The following is a 14,648-nucleotide window of genomic DNA, read 5'->3' on the forward strand; positions in this document are numbered from 1 at the left end:
CCCCCCCTCACTGGAAAAGCACCAGGTTAAAGATGGATTCCAGTTCAGGTGACATGATCACATGTCACTGCAAGACTTCATTATTCACTTGCCAGCACACACATATACAGGAAGACTCACAGGTAAACATAGTCATCTGCAGACAATGGTCCTTGTTAATGGGAGTCATCAAGATTCCAAACCATCATTAATGGCCCACACTTTACATAATTACAATAGGCCCTCAGAGTTATGTTTTATATTTCTAGTTTTAGATACAAGAGTGGTACATTTATACAAATCAGATGATCATACTCGGTAGATTATAAGCTTTGTAATGATACCTTACAAGAGACCTTTTGCACGAAGCATATCCCATTTGCATTATAGTCACTTATCAAATTTTTATAAAACTATCCCAGTTACATTATATTCACTTATTATCATGTTTTTTATAAAACCATATAGACTGCACAACGTCACAGTGACAATCTAGATTTTATTTCTACTAGCCTCCAACCTCCCTCACCCTTGCACAGTCTAACATGTCCTTGAGTCATGTTACGTTTTCCACCTAGTGCCTGTGTCTTACTACTCTTGCTCTACCTTTAATGGCATTTCTCATGTACTAATGTAATATTCAAACTTTTTTTAAACTTTTCCTCCAGTTCTATTTCTTGTACAGTATAATCCTTAGCCTCCCACAGCACAAACTGAAAGTCTTTGCAAGCATTCTGCCTTCTGCTGTCTGATGCATTTTCTTTTTATTTACTTCAGTATTATAATAATCCTTTTATCCGTATTATAAATAATAATGCATGATCCCAGATTGAATACTGGAGGCTGTAATTTAGTCTTAGGTTCTGCTGCCCTTTATAAAGCACTTGAGCTGCACCCTTGTGATTCAAGGCATCAGCAGAATCCTTTGATTCAATTACAGCTTGGCATTTAATTGTGAACTATGTATTACGCTATAAATAAACCATAGCCAATGGTTTAAAGCAGCAATCATTTACACATAAAATGGAATCAGAAACTCTGGGCATTAAAAGATCCTATCAGCTCACATAAGAGGAAAAAAGAACATTCCATCATTGCAAATGCATCCCCCTGGCTGCTAGTTGACTATTACTTCCACATATAAACACAGTAGAAAAGTTCAAAGATGTTCAGATCACTTCTGAATAATGCTATTCGCATCCTGTAGCTACTGGCTTTTGGTACTCCTGCAAATACATAAAAGTTCATTGAGTTGAACCAAAAATTTACCAGTATATAACAGTAACAAGTTTAAAGGATTATTTGATGCTGGCAACTCAGTGGTCCAAAATATGACTTACCTAGCCCAGCTCTTATGAAACCTAATTCTGATTCTACTATTTACCCAAACTGCTCCCATGTAACATACTCTGAACTTTAGCAGCATCACATTGGCTAACAAAGGCCAAGTGTAATCAAGAAAAAGAGTGTCTTGGTATGTCTACACAGCTGCTGGGACAAGTCTTGCAGCCTGGGTCAATAGAGTTGTGTTAGCAGGGCTCATGCTAGAAAGTCCACTAAAAATAGCAAAGTGGACATTCCAGGTTGGGCTGGACTTCGGACTCTGAAGTCTGAGGGGTAGGGGTGGGCTTCAGAGCCAAGCTCTAGCCCAAACCAGAACATCAAAGTAATGTCTACACAGCTATTTTTAGCATGCTAACCCTAGCCCTGATAGTGCAAATCTGTCGACCCAGACTGCAAAACTCACTCCCAGCAGCTGTGTAGACATACCCTCTGAGACTACTCATATATGCGAACATATCCATCTTTATTGTCACCTTGTCCCCCCACTCCATCCCCCTTTGGTTGTTTATCCACCTTCTAGACTGCAGGATCTCTTGGGCAGAGGATTGTCTTTGGTTTTTTTTATTTATTCATTGCCTTGCATAATGGGGCCCAATCCCTGTCTCGGGCCTCTAACTATTACCATAATAATAAATAATAATGACATTAAAAATTATGCTAAATATTAGGATATATTTCCTAAATATCTCACTGTGAGACTGTTGACTATCATCCCCAAGGAAGTGGTTGAAACACCATTATTTGTATCTTTTCTGATGGAGTTCCAACAGAATTAAGCCTGTCAGGCAGGTTTCCTACCAGCCTACCTAATAGCAGCTTGCAGGCTCCCAACTCCTTGACAACCACCTGGTGGGCTGATAGGGAGCCTGGAAGCCCCAGTTCTTAAGGTTCATGGCTCCTCAGCATACAGGGTTCCAGGAAACAGCCCATGTGGTGGTTTGCTTTGGAGCAGGGAATGCTAGTCTTTCAGAGTCCACAGCTCTGGAGCGAGTCACCAGGCAGTCTACCCCAGAGCTAGTGCTCCATTTCCTTTTGCAGAGACTTTTGAAATTTGTGGATTTTGTACTGCATTGGAACAAATCCAGCCTTTGAAATTTCTAAGTCCTCCTTGAAATTGAATGACTTTTGTTTGCCTGGCTCTAGTGTTGCCAGAGTAGGAATGACTGTTTGAAGGCAACTATAATTTCAGGGATGAAATAATGCCTGAAGTGAATTCATTAAAAATTAGTGATAGATAGACTTGGGAGAACAAATAAGCAGTAGACAGCTATTCTATTGGATCACCCTTCATATTCTATTGGATCACCTTTCAAAATAATGCTTAACAATTGTATTCTGTTTTTCATCTTAAGATCACTTTGTAAATTTTAACTAATTATGCATCACCTCTGTTAGGTAGGAATGTACTTAGTGGAGCTGGTGAGGAACTTTTCAATGAAACTTTTTTTTCATCAAAAAACGCCAATTGGTTGAAACCAAAACAAAACCAAACTTCAAAATCATCAAACTGTCCCATTTTGACATTAAATGAAAAGTTCTGATATTTGCTTCCAAACAACTTTTCATTTAACATTTAAGTTAATGAATAGTAAAAAAAAAAAAATGTTAAATTAAAAAGGTCAAAGTGGAAAGAAAATGGTTCAAAATTATCAAAAGAAAATTGACTGACCCAATCTGAATATTTTTTCAATTACCAATTCATGAAAATTCTTGAGATTCTGACTTTCAGGACAGGATTTTTTTTCAAAATCTTGAAAATTCTTGCTGTATTGGAATTTTTTTTTTTTGACAAGCTCTAATAGTTCTTTGAAGGAATAGGCTGTGTGGGAATAGAATGTTAAAGGGCCACAGTTTGGGCGCTAAACTTGCATTTTCAAACATACCTACATGTGAAAACTGCATTGATGGGAGCCTAGTGACCTAATTTGTGAAAACAACCATCTGTGCTTACAAAACAATAACATATGCAAACTAATGCACAGAAGAGACCCAACCCTGGGCCAAATCCTCAGTTGGTGTAAATCAGCATAGATCCATTGTACTCGGTAGAGCTTGTGAGAACCAAACAGATTAGGTTTCTAGGTGAATTGGCTGATATCCACCAGAGATTTTCAATAATTCTGGCTCAAGTTGCTTATTGAGAGAAAGATGACTTAATATCCTTTTAATAAATTGTTATTAAAGTCAATCAACAAACAACAAAGAAATCAAAACTTACCACTAAGGCTAAACTACTGTAAACTAACCAAGGGTTCAACAATTAAGTTAAACTGAGGTGAAAATAAGAGCAAATAGACAAGTTAACAGCAATATTGAAATTAAGCAATACATTTAGTCAAATCATCAAATTAATACAGCAGATGATCTATCCGTATAAGTCCTAAAAGATGAATCTAAGGAGGTAGCTCGCTGTCTATTGAGTAACAGACCCCACTTAGAGAATTTCCCTATGGCAACAAAATCAGCTTAGCTCAGGGCCGCCCGGGGGGGGGGCGGGCGGGGGCAAGTGGGGCAATTTGCCCCAGGCCCTGGGCCCCGCAGGGGCCCCCACGAGAGTTTTTCGGGGCTCCTGGAACGGGGTCCTTCACTCGCTCTGGGGGCCCCGGAAAACTCTTGCGGGGCCCGGGCCCCTGGAGCTTCTTCCGCTCCGGGTCTTCGGGGGCAATTCGGCAGCGGGGGGTCCTTCCGCCCCGGGACCCACCGCCGCAGTGCCCTGAATACCCCGTGGCGGGGGGTCCTTCCTCTCCAGGACCCACCACCGAAGTGTCCCGATGACCCACGGCGGGGGGGGTCCTTCCACTTCGGGACCCGCCGCCGAAGACCCCAGGCCCCCTGAATCCTCTGGGCGGCCCTGGCTTATCTAGCTCAATATTTTAATACTAAAATCAAATTATTGTTTACCACTAAGTCACATCCTCAGAGCCAATTGAAGCTTCCACCTTAGGTTTCACTATTATGTATAGTGGCTAATCTGTTTCATCTCCCCTGCCTCCCCCAAACACATAACAGACGTTAACAAAACACTAGGATAAGCAAAGTTGAGCAGCTCTCACTGAACAGATTATAGCTAACAACTTAGTTTCTCTGGTCTCTTTCACAGAAGGGGAACGCACATTCAGTGCTTTTACAAGGCAGAGTTTAGGGCTATTTAGATTTGGGGGGGTTAATCATTAGCACTTCCCCATGTGGTTTGTACAGGGGAATCCTCAGCCAGGAAACTACAGGTGGTTTGGAAACTTAACACAGCAGAGAATCTGCCCCACAGTATTGACTGTGATCCCTTGACCTTTGTGGTATTATATGTTTGGCCCCCAGGCTGGAAACTGCTGATCTAGGAGGTCAGTCACAATCTCAAATGCTGGTGGATTGCAAGATGAATCTTACTGTTTATAATTACAAAAGACCCTGGGTGGAGACTGGGCTATATTGGTGTCTTTAAGACACCTTTGCACCTTCCTGACCCTAGGCATGCCCCATAGAACTTGCAAGGGGGTCCATGGAAGGGAGCTTTACAGCTGTTTTCTACTGTTCATGTGCTGGGAGAATCCTTATGGCATCGAGGAGCCAGAGCTGCAGTGAGAATCTCACAGCATATCCCTTCAGCTCTCTCTGAGTCCTTACTTCAACAAAATTCTGAAAATTGATGTCAACAGGAATTTTGCCGAAGTGGGGATTATAATAGCTGGGGAATTTGGCTCAGAACAGTTTTGAAACCCTTTGTTTTGTTTTTTATTTAGACTATTAAAATATTTTGTTTTAATGTAATAGCTTTTTTCATATTGTTTTTCTGTCTACTCAAATATCTTGTATGCTCCCACTGGAAATTGTCCTTTCTTCTCTGTGCATGTCATGTCATGCCTGGCTCTGGCCAAGATATGGTTTGTGAACTACTGTAACAAAAAACTTACTTGTGGTACAGAATTTTCAAAGGGAAAGCATTTAACTAACATCCATAGCTAATGTAAGAAAGCACTTTGTCACAGTATTGCTACTGAACATGAAAAAAATCAAAGAATTTCATAATCTTGTTGCCCAAATCCTAGGAGACTCAGCATAATTTTACCGTAAACACATCCCTGCTAGTAGTTCTAACTCCTTTAAACATTGCTCATAGCTAGAGTATGCTCTTTTATGAATTCCCATTGAGGTTTGGATCTTTTTTTGTCAAAAGGTTCACTTTGCTTTGAGTTGTTCCTTATGAAGATCATTATATCACAAGGCTGTCTTGTCAGATAATAATGTAGTATTGCCCTTTCTTCTGTTACCACTCCATTTGCATGATGTCATATTGCATTGCCAAATGTATGCCTCATAGCAATTAATCACAGGAAGAAAACAAAAATGCTGCTTTTTATATTGTAGCAAAACCAAAATCAAGTTGTCACAGCATCGCAGTGTGAAACCTGAAGCAGAAATTAAAGTTAAGCAACATTCCAAATCTTCAGATGACTAGAAAAAATAATTGCAGCAGATTCTCTTCTGACTTACACCTGGGTAATTCCATTGAAGTTCCCATCTACAGCAGTACAACACACCTACATTGACATTCTGCACAACTATAGCTACAATGATATAAAAAAGACCATTCTGGATTCATAGATTATAAATCCAGAAGTCTAGATTATAAGGACATTATAAATGTCCCTAAATTAATTCCTGTTTGAACTAGAGCATATTATTTAGAAAAACATCTTGATTTAAAAATTTCCAGTGATAGAGAACGTACCACAATCCTGGTGAAGTTGCACTACTGATTAATTACCCTCACTGTTAAACATTTATACTTTATTTCTAGTCTGAAATTTGTCTAGGTTCACCTTCAGTCATTTGATTTTGTTATACCTTTGCCTGCTAGAATGAATACTCCTGTGTTGTGGGTACTTTAGACTGTAATTGTCACCCCTTAATCGTCTTTTTGATAAATTTAATAACTTATGCTCCTTTAAGGAATGTTTTCCAATCCTTTAATGATTTTCATGCCTCTTCTCTGAACACTCCAATTTATCAAAGTCCTTCTTGAATTATGGACAGCAGAACTGGACACGGTATTCCAGCAGCAGTCACACCAGTGCCAAATACAGAGGCAATATCATCTCTTGTAGCAGGGTTGCCATTTATTGACCACTCACTTTTGGCCAGAGGTGACTCTGCAGAATGCTCACTCTGTTTCCCCTATTCAGGGCCTCTTAGGAACTCCTCGGAGTATTTCTTTGGACTACCCCTGACCACCACATGGGGCTGGGTTAATAGGTGAAAGCAGTGCACAGTGGTCCTCAATGTCTCCAAAATAAACACAATAGTTCAAACTCATCTCATGTTCTTCTTCTGCATACGGAGCTCTTATTTTACCCCAGACTGTTCTTCATGGACCCTTGACGCTGTCCTTCCTAGCAGGAGCTCAGCCTACTGGCTCTGGCATCCTTCCCCCTGTCACAGTACTCTCTGTTCTGAGGGATAAGGCAGCATATATACAGCCCTCTTTTGGAGACATTCCTGTCCAGTTGTTCAGGAGAGAGGGGAGCCTTGCCCCCATCCTTCTGTACAAGCTCCTGGTTCAGGGGCCTTAAAGGGACAATGTCCTGGTTTTTCCCATCCATCTACTAATTCATCAGGACTGTTTCCTGTCTGCCTGCAACAAGACCATTTTTAAGTTTATTCCAACATTCCTGGAGCCAGGTTTTCTGGTCCCCTCCTAGTCTGAAAGGGCCAGTTCACTCTGTTACACATCTCTAGTCCTATTCAATATTTCCCTGTTTATACAGGCAAGGATCATATTAGTTCTTTTGACCACAGCATTGCACTAGGATCACATGTTCAGTTGATTATCTATTGTGACACTCAAGTCTTTCTTAGAGTCCTTGCTTCCCAGAATAGAGTCCCATGTCCTGTGAGTATATTGAAACGCAGATTGTTGTTTGCTTCCAGCTTACCCAGTAATCTAGACTGGTCTGTCCTCTTCATTATTTACTAATACCTCCCAGTCTTTGTGTCATCTACAAACTTTTATCAATAATGATTTTATGTTTTTCTCCAGGTCATTGATAAAAATGTTAAATAGTGCAGGGCCAAAAACCAATCCTGGTGACTCCCCAGTAGAAACACACCCACTCAATGACGAGTTCCCATTTACACTTACATTTTGAGACCAATTGGGTAGCCAGCTTTTAATCCATTCAATGTATGCTATGTTGATTTTTATATTGTTCTAGTTTCTTGATCAAAGTGTTATGTGGTACCAAGTCAAACATTGTTACCTTTATCAGCAAAATTTGTAATCTCATTCAAAAAGGATATCAAGTTAGTTTGGCAAAATCTGTTTTCTACAAACCCATCTTGATTGGCATTAATTATATTACCCTCCTTTAATTCTTTATTAATCAAGTCCCTTGACAGGTATTTCATTATTTTGTTGGGAGTAATGTCAGTCTGACAAGCCTATAACTACCCAGGTTATCCTGTTGACCCTTTCTTGGCTCTTGGAAGACAGCACACCATCCTTTTGTCTTTTTGCCTCTTGCAGAATGTTCTTTCCATTATTCTTAGTATGGAATCTCCAACAAGGGTCATCTGTCTTCCTTGGACAGTTGAGGATCTCTTTGTGGGCACACTTGATTGCCTTGTGGGTTACGATATGTCCCATACAGCAATGTGTTCCATTCCTCCCACCAGGAACTTCAGAGATTTTCTGCAGTTTCCTCACTGACAATATAACAATAGGATACTTCTAGCTGTGTAGAATTCCTCTTGGTCTTCTTTCTGATAAATCATAGCCTGCCCATCATCATCCACTTTCGTTAGGGGGTTAGTGGTGCTTTCCCATGGCTTCTCCATTTGCAGCTGGTGTTGAATATAAAAGAATGTTTGCCTACTGAATTGAGGAGCAGCATATATGCTATGCCATTATGCATTGTATATATTTGCTGCCTATAATGTGGTAGATAACATATTAAAGCACTGGGAAGTATTTCAGGATCCCCACCACCTCATAAGTCTCATAGTGCTATCTCCAGGGCTTGTATCCACATTGAAACACCTTCTGCTGTTTAGAGTTTCCAGTGTTGCACCTAGGGCAATGGCTGATCTTGCTTTAGCTTGGTGTGGAACCTCCTCACTCAAACTATCTTCCTCAGTTCATCCCTAATTAATTAAAAAAAAAAAAACCCAAACACCTAAAAGCTCACTTTTTTCAGAGGTTTTTTCTCTATCAGTCTGTCCCTCTGAAGAACTTATCTTTTTTATTCATCTGTTTTTATGAAAATTCATTATACTGTGGTTATTTATTCACCACCCTGAGCAATTTGCCAGATGGCTGAAGTACTTTCTAAACATTATAAAACTATTTATAAACAAATTCATGATCACATTATCCTTTCCAAACTGGCCAGCCTGAGAACATTTAGTGTTGTTTTGGATGAGAGAAAGTAAAAAGCACATTTCTGACTGAGATACAATGTTCAGAAATCAAATGGTTATAGTTTGATTGTGCTCTTAACAAGACTTTAATCTTAAACCTTTTTAGTCTGATTTCAAATCCAGTAAGCACATTATCTAGTGTATGTGGACACATATGATTATTTAACTAATATGTGTATGTGGTTATTGTTAAGATTATACAGTTTAGCATATTTCACAACAAATTTTCTGCTACTAAAAGTAATACATGAGGGAATGACCTTTAATAGCACTTCACACTCATTAAAATACAAATTGTTCGAGGTAGGGAGATGCTACTGCATGGAATGAATGAATTTCTATCATAAAAGATACAAGAGAAAAATCAACCTGTTTAGGAAATATTCTCAGAAAGCTTTTGTACGGGCACCCACTTACGGTTGAATAAATGTCTTGGGTGAGGGGTTAAGAGGTATTTGCATAGACTGCAATTATGTGCACTAATGTGTGTTCAAAAGCAATAACAGTAGAAATGTATGTTGTTTAGATATTCATATTAATCTCTCGGGTGCACATTAGAATAAAGTTTAAAATATTTTATATAAAGGATGGAAAAGGAAATTAAATTCAGTTGTTTGTTTATTTTTTCCCCTCTGCAGATATTTTTAAATGCAGATATAATCCGACTGGGAAATCTACCAATGGGTTCCTTTTCATCTTCCCCATCTAGCTCCTCAACTCCTCGACAGACTATCTATGAGCTCTGCGTTTGTCCCAATGGTAAACTGTACCTTTCCCCGGCAGGAGCAGGCTCTACTTGTCAATCCACTAGCAACATCTGTTTGTGGAGCTGAAATGACTCCGTTTTCTCCTCACACCAGAATAGCCTTTTGTTACTGTCCCTCTGCTTCACAGTTCTGCTCGGTTTCCCTTGTGACAAGTCTGAAGCTTCAAATGGCCTGCAGAGCAACTTCTTCCAGTGTAAGCAGGAATACAACGCTGCCTTCTCTTGTGGCTCATGTTACCACTCAACGTAGAGATGGGAGTGAGATATTCAAAAATAAATGTCATCTTCATCCGGAAACCTGGATCATAATATCATCTTTTGTCCAAAAGGGAGAATAACACAGGTGCCTTTGCTACGTGAAGTGAAGCACATAGTTTTAGTTTTATGCAGGACCTGGATATGAACTGCACACATATATACAGTATTTATACAAATTTGCCCAGAATCCAATCGTGAGATGAATAGGTAACCCCTGTATGATAATTAACTTTACTGTCTGAAAGCACAATTTTCCATTCATCTTTTTGGATGTAAACTTTTATCCCTGAATTTTAAAATTTTGAAGCATTGTGTGATGCTTGCTTTACTAAACAATTAAAATTCAGTACATGGTTTTTAACAAAAAAACAAAACAAAACAAAAAAAAGACAGAATCCCTCTGAGTTTTGTTTCTTTAAAACAAATGTGTTGTTACTCTGTCTTCTAAGTCTAGGGTTTTGTATGTTTAGGTAAATTTTGCAAGCACTCAGCAATATTCAATTTCCAGAGTTCAAAACACATCCACTCTTGTTTTGTCAGATCTGAATAGCCTTACACAGTTATTAGTGGGTTATTGCACATAAAGTGATTGCTTCAAGTAAAACATTCAGTTTCTGGAAAAGAAGAACAGGATAAAGAGGGAAATATTGATGATATGGAACTGTCTGATCAAATAGGTATTTTTCAGAAGACATTTATGATTGGCAAAAAAAAGACACACTCTTCAGAGGTATATCTTGTCCATTTTATAGCATTTATAGCTTGTCTATCCGCTGCCATTTGAACATAATACAAACACATAAATACTAATGTAATGCATAACACCAAGAAGCAATTCATTTACAACTGGAATGACACCCTCAGATTTATTATCCTTTTTTCTTTTGTCATCTGCTATTAAGGTTTTTAAAGTAATAGCATTAAAAATCCATGAGCAAATATGAAATGACATAGAATATTAACAAGTACATTGACATTGTGTTGACTCCACCAGGTCTGTGTTTAGATAAAGCTATCATAGTTCCCCTCAGCTTTCCATAGTAACTCTCTTTTTGACTAGCTTGACCTGGGAACTTAGTTCTGTTCCATTTTTCATTACCTTTTTTTTTTTTTTTTTTAAGTAATTGAGCTCCTGCAAAAGACACTTTGGTATGTTGTTGATAAATTTGTCTCACTGCTGCTTAACAAGAGTATCTTGAAACTTGCAGAATCCAGGAATGTAAAACAGATAAAAAATGTTTCCTATTGTGGGAAGATGACTTGATAACAATAAGGTAAGTGTGCTTTTAAATATTATCTTTTCAGTTATCCCACACAGCTCATAGTTTTAGCTGTGTCTAACTATAAGAACACCAATGCAATGACTAGCTCCCAAATTAACTCTGAAGTCAGGGAAAGTAGTATTAGGGGGGTAGAAAATAAAAAGTGAAACTTGGCAACCATAAAAATGTGATTAATTTTCTATTTTAGTGTCATCTATAGGGTTTATTTTGTTCACTACAGGTGACATTCACCCTTATGCAGAAGACCAGCACAAGGTCTGTACACTGCTTCACAGGTACTTGGCCTTGTTCTAGTCTTATGTGTAGGGATGAATTACACTGAAAAGGAAGAACTATCCCCTCTGCTACTACATAGTCAAACAAGGATTTTAATTAGACTACTTCATTTGCTCAGATTTCTTCAGCTGTTAACTATTGAGTTAAAGTATTTGTTTTGAGACTTTAATTCCTTGTCTTTAATAAAGAAAAATATTTCTGTTATTAGTCATTTGTTTTCCTTTTTCTATAAGCTCATTCTCTGCAATACAAGAAATAAAGAATTGTAGCATTGCAAGAAAACTGTAGGAACTGTCAATGTATACTTGACCTTCAAACGACCTTATGAGGAAAGAAATATCTTTCATTTGGGCACATAGGTAACAGAATGTATGTGTAAAACTCATCAGGACAAATGATATTCCAGGGAGAGGAGGACACCACTGAATGAGTGTGTGTGTCTGAGCTCATACATTCCATCACCTGTGCACACGTGTATATGCTGGTAATTTAAAAGATGGGCAAAAAATTGCAGAGAATCATTGATTCAGTGAAATTAACCCTTTGTGCTGTTCTCAAAGTGTTTGTGAACAGACTGAATATTTCTTTGCTGTTTAAAGTGCATTGCAGAATGTTTGTGCAAACGAATGTCAGCCTGTGGGAACGGCTTACAATAGTTTGCTGTGAGTATTCCCTTGAGTATTCTCCATTCATGATATTTGAACTGTATGACTGGTCACCTGAATCATATGGTAGAGTTTTGGTTCCCTGGCTGAATGACCTAACTTGTATAAACTACTTCTACTTCTGCGTGAACTGAAATTCATTACATTGCAAAAACAAATTGAATTATGTGATGAGATTAATTTTGGCTACAAGACTGAATTCATTTTCCACTAGCATTTGTATGTTCAGTGTTGCCAACTCTTGCCAATGTTAATGTGAGTCTTGTGAAATTGGACATTTTACTTTAAACCCCAGCTCCTGGAAACAAGTGAATATGTAAGAACCTCACCATTCATTTTTTTAAAAAGTAAGTTTCTATCTCTCAAGGTTATGGAGAAAAGCTTAAAAATGTGACCCTTTTTTTTTTTAAGGCCGAAGGAAAATAACAAGAATGGCTTAAAATTTTTTTCCTATCTCATGATTTTTGTGGCCTGACTCATGAATTTTGAATGCTTGGAGTTGGCAGTACTGAAAACCTTACTTACAAGTTCCTAAAATGCTTTAAATTAATGTTTCTCCCTGTTTCCCAGTTCAACTGGTGATAGTGCTAAAAAAAAAATGCAAAGTTGCACACACCCATGTATTTAGTTTTCGATGAAGGGCAAGTGGATGCTCTCAGCAAATAGATCACACAGAAACAGGGAGTGATATCACTACATTTCAACTATTGATTTTATGAAGTTGAGGTGGAAACTAAAGGAGGCCACATGTTCAAAACCGAAGGATGTTTTTTATTGCTGTCCTTGCCACCTGTCACCTTGCTGCCTTGCCTAGTCTCTTGGTGTCTTAAATGTTTTTATGGCCATTTATACTAGCTACCATTCTGCTCATGATAAAGCAACTGCAACCCTTTCCCCAATTAGTTTGCTTGACTGGCTGAATGTTCCGATACCCCTCTTTAGAAAAGGTATGCGCCTTCTTGTCATGGCTAAGGCAACACCTTCCCAATGTCCAGGTCATTGCATTGTGACAGATGTAGGGCAGGGGTGAGAGTCCCAAAAGCATTTTTAAACCTTTTTTCTTTTAAATTAGTAAATGTCCAATTTGGAAAATAATACCTGGGGCTAAAAAAATCCTCTAAGGTGCTTTATAATATATGAATACATGTATCACATACTGCCTCTTTTTAGTAGCCTGTTAGCTTGGGCACTACTGAAGTGGTTTTGTAGTTGGCTGACCTCCTCAGAATTGCTCATATGGCCACAATGAAATATAAAAAAGACCTTGTTAGCTACATGTATTAATATATATTATAGTATAATATGTTGTAAAAATGTCCCTGTTATAATAGAAAAGGATACTGTCTCTTTCTTGTTTAAAAAAAAAATAAAAACATTGAATGACCTCTTTGAGCACTGTTACCTGTATGGTTTTGTACTGCAGTTCATTCACTGGTTAAATGTTAAAGACCAAAGACTGACACTTCTAATAGTATGACAGGTGCTTCCACTTATTCTGTTGGAAGGAAGAGAGGAGAAGTTGTAATTACAACATGAAATGGTAATGTACTTTTGCTCTGTGCAGCATTTTGAGCTGTAGATTTTTTTTTCCAGAGGGATAGTGTGTCAGTGTTGTCCAATTACATTGTTTTTCAGACATAACAAGATCTTTCACTGATTATGAGATCATGAAAAGAGGAAAGAATGTGTATTCCAAAATGTGCCAAAAAGTTGCTTACTTCAATTGAATTTATAATTTACATTGTTTTGCTTGCACAGTGGTTTAACTGGATAACACAATTCACTTTAGACCAATTTAGATACAGAGGGCAATTTAGTATGGATTGAAGAAAGAGCCATAGGGACTGAAAGAAGTTGATGATGGATGTTAAGGATATTCATCTGTAATAACCTGTGATATTTTTAGGGTTTCTAAATCATTGCCTACATGTTAACAAAATAAAAGCCAAACTTAGAATATTGGAGTTATCAGCTGATTCACTGTAATGCAGATGCAAACTGGGTAAGAATTTGAATGTTGTATTGTTTAAAACCATACTTCAAAAAAGGTCTGCTAACCATTTTTTGTTTTGTTTTGTAACTATCATGTTAATGTTTTTTCTTGTGTGTATAGATATATAAAAAGATGAAAATATTTTCTTAAACATACTATGCAATGTTTGTAAAATTGCAATATTACCAAAATTACAAAAGCTGTGCTTTTGTACTCTCTTGCTTTATGTAAAACAAATCTTTTTCTATTTAAATTGATTGTTTGTCCTATAAATTATAGATAACATATTTAGTCAAAAGCAGTATACTGTATATTCAAGATTTTTTTGTTTGGTTTGTTTTTTTAGTGATATAACAGCAAGGTTTTGGAAGTTGGAAATTACTTTTGTTGAAAAGGTGGAAGTTCTGCAGCATGTAATTAACACATAGAATTTACAATATGTACTGTACTTTGTATTTGGTCTTAGTATTTTCATCTGGTGCTACTGTATAACCACAATGTGATAGATTAAATAGGAAAACAATGAACAGAATTCATTCAGGATGATCAAATGTCACCGGGAGACTAGAAATGTTAGTACTGAAGAGAAACCAGTTTTTTGTGAGTAGCACATTTCCTATCTATTTTTTCTAAATTTGCAATTTGGTAATAATTTTTCTTGGTTCAATCTA

General features: G+C 37.7%; 1 protein-coding gene across 3 annotated transcripts in view; it reads left to right on the plus strand.

The window, feature by feature from the left end:
* SGCZ (sarcoglycan zeta) overlaps positions 1–9,569 on the plus strand; it is a 389,983-nt gene extending 380,414 nt beyond the window's left edge. For all 3 annotated transcript variants that reach the window (XM_026648155.1, XM_026648157.1, XM_026648156.1), the window contains one exon: positions 9,375–9,569. In XM_026648155.1, coding sequence (XP_026503940.1) covers positions 9,375–9,569 — 195 coding nt within the window. The remainder of the gene's footprint in view (positions 1–9,374) is intronic.
* Positions 9,570–14,648: the final 5,079 nt, after the last annotated feature.

This window comes from Terrapene carolina, unplaced genomic scaffold, assembly GCF_002925995.2.
Source record: "Terrapene carolina triunguis isolate 2854851 unplaced genomic scaffold, T_m_triunguis-2.0 Scaffold66, whole genome shotgun sequence".
In the NCBI taxonomy this organism is placed as follows: domain Eukaryota; kingdom Metazoa; phylum Chordata; order Testudines; family Emydidae; genus Terrapene; species Terrapene triunguis.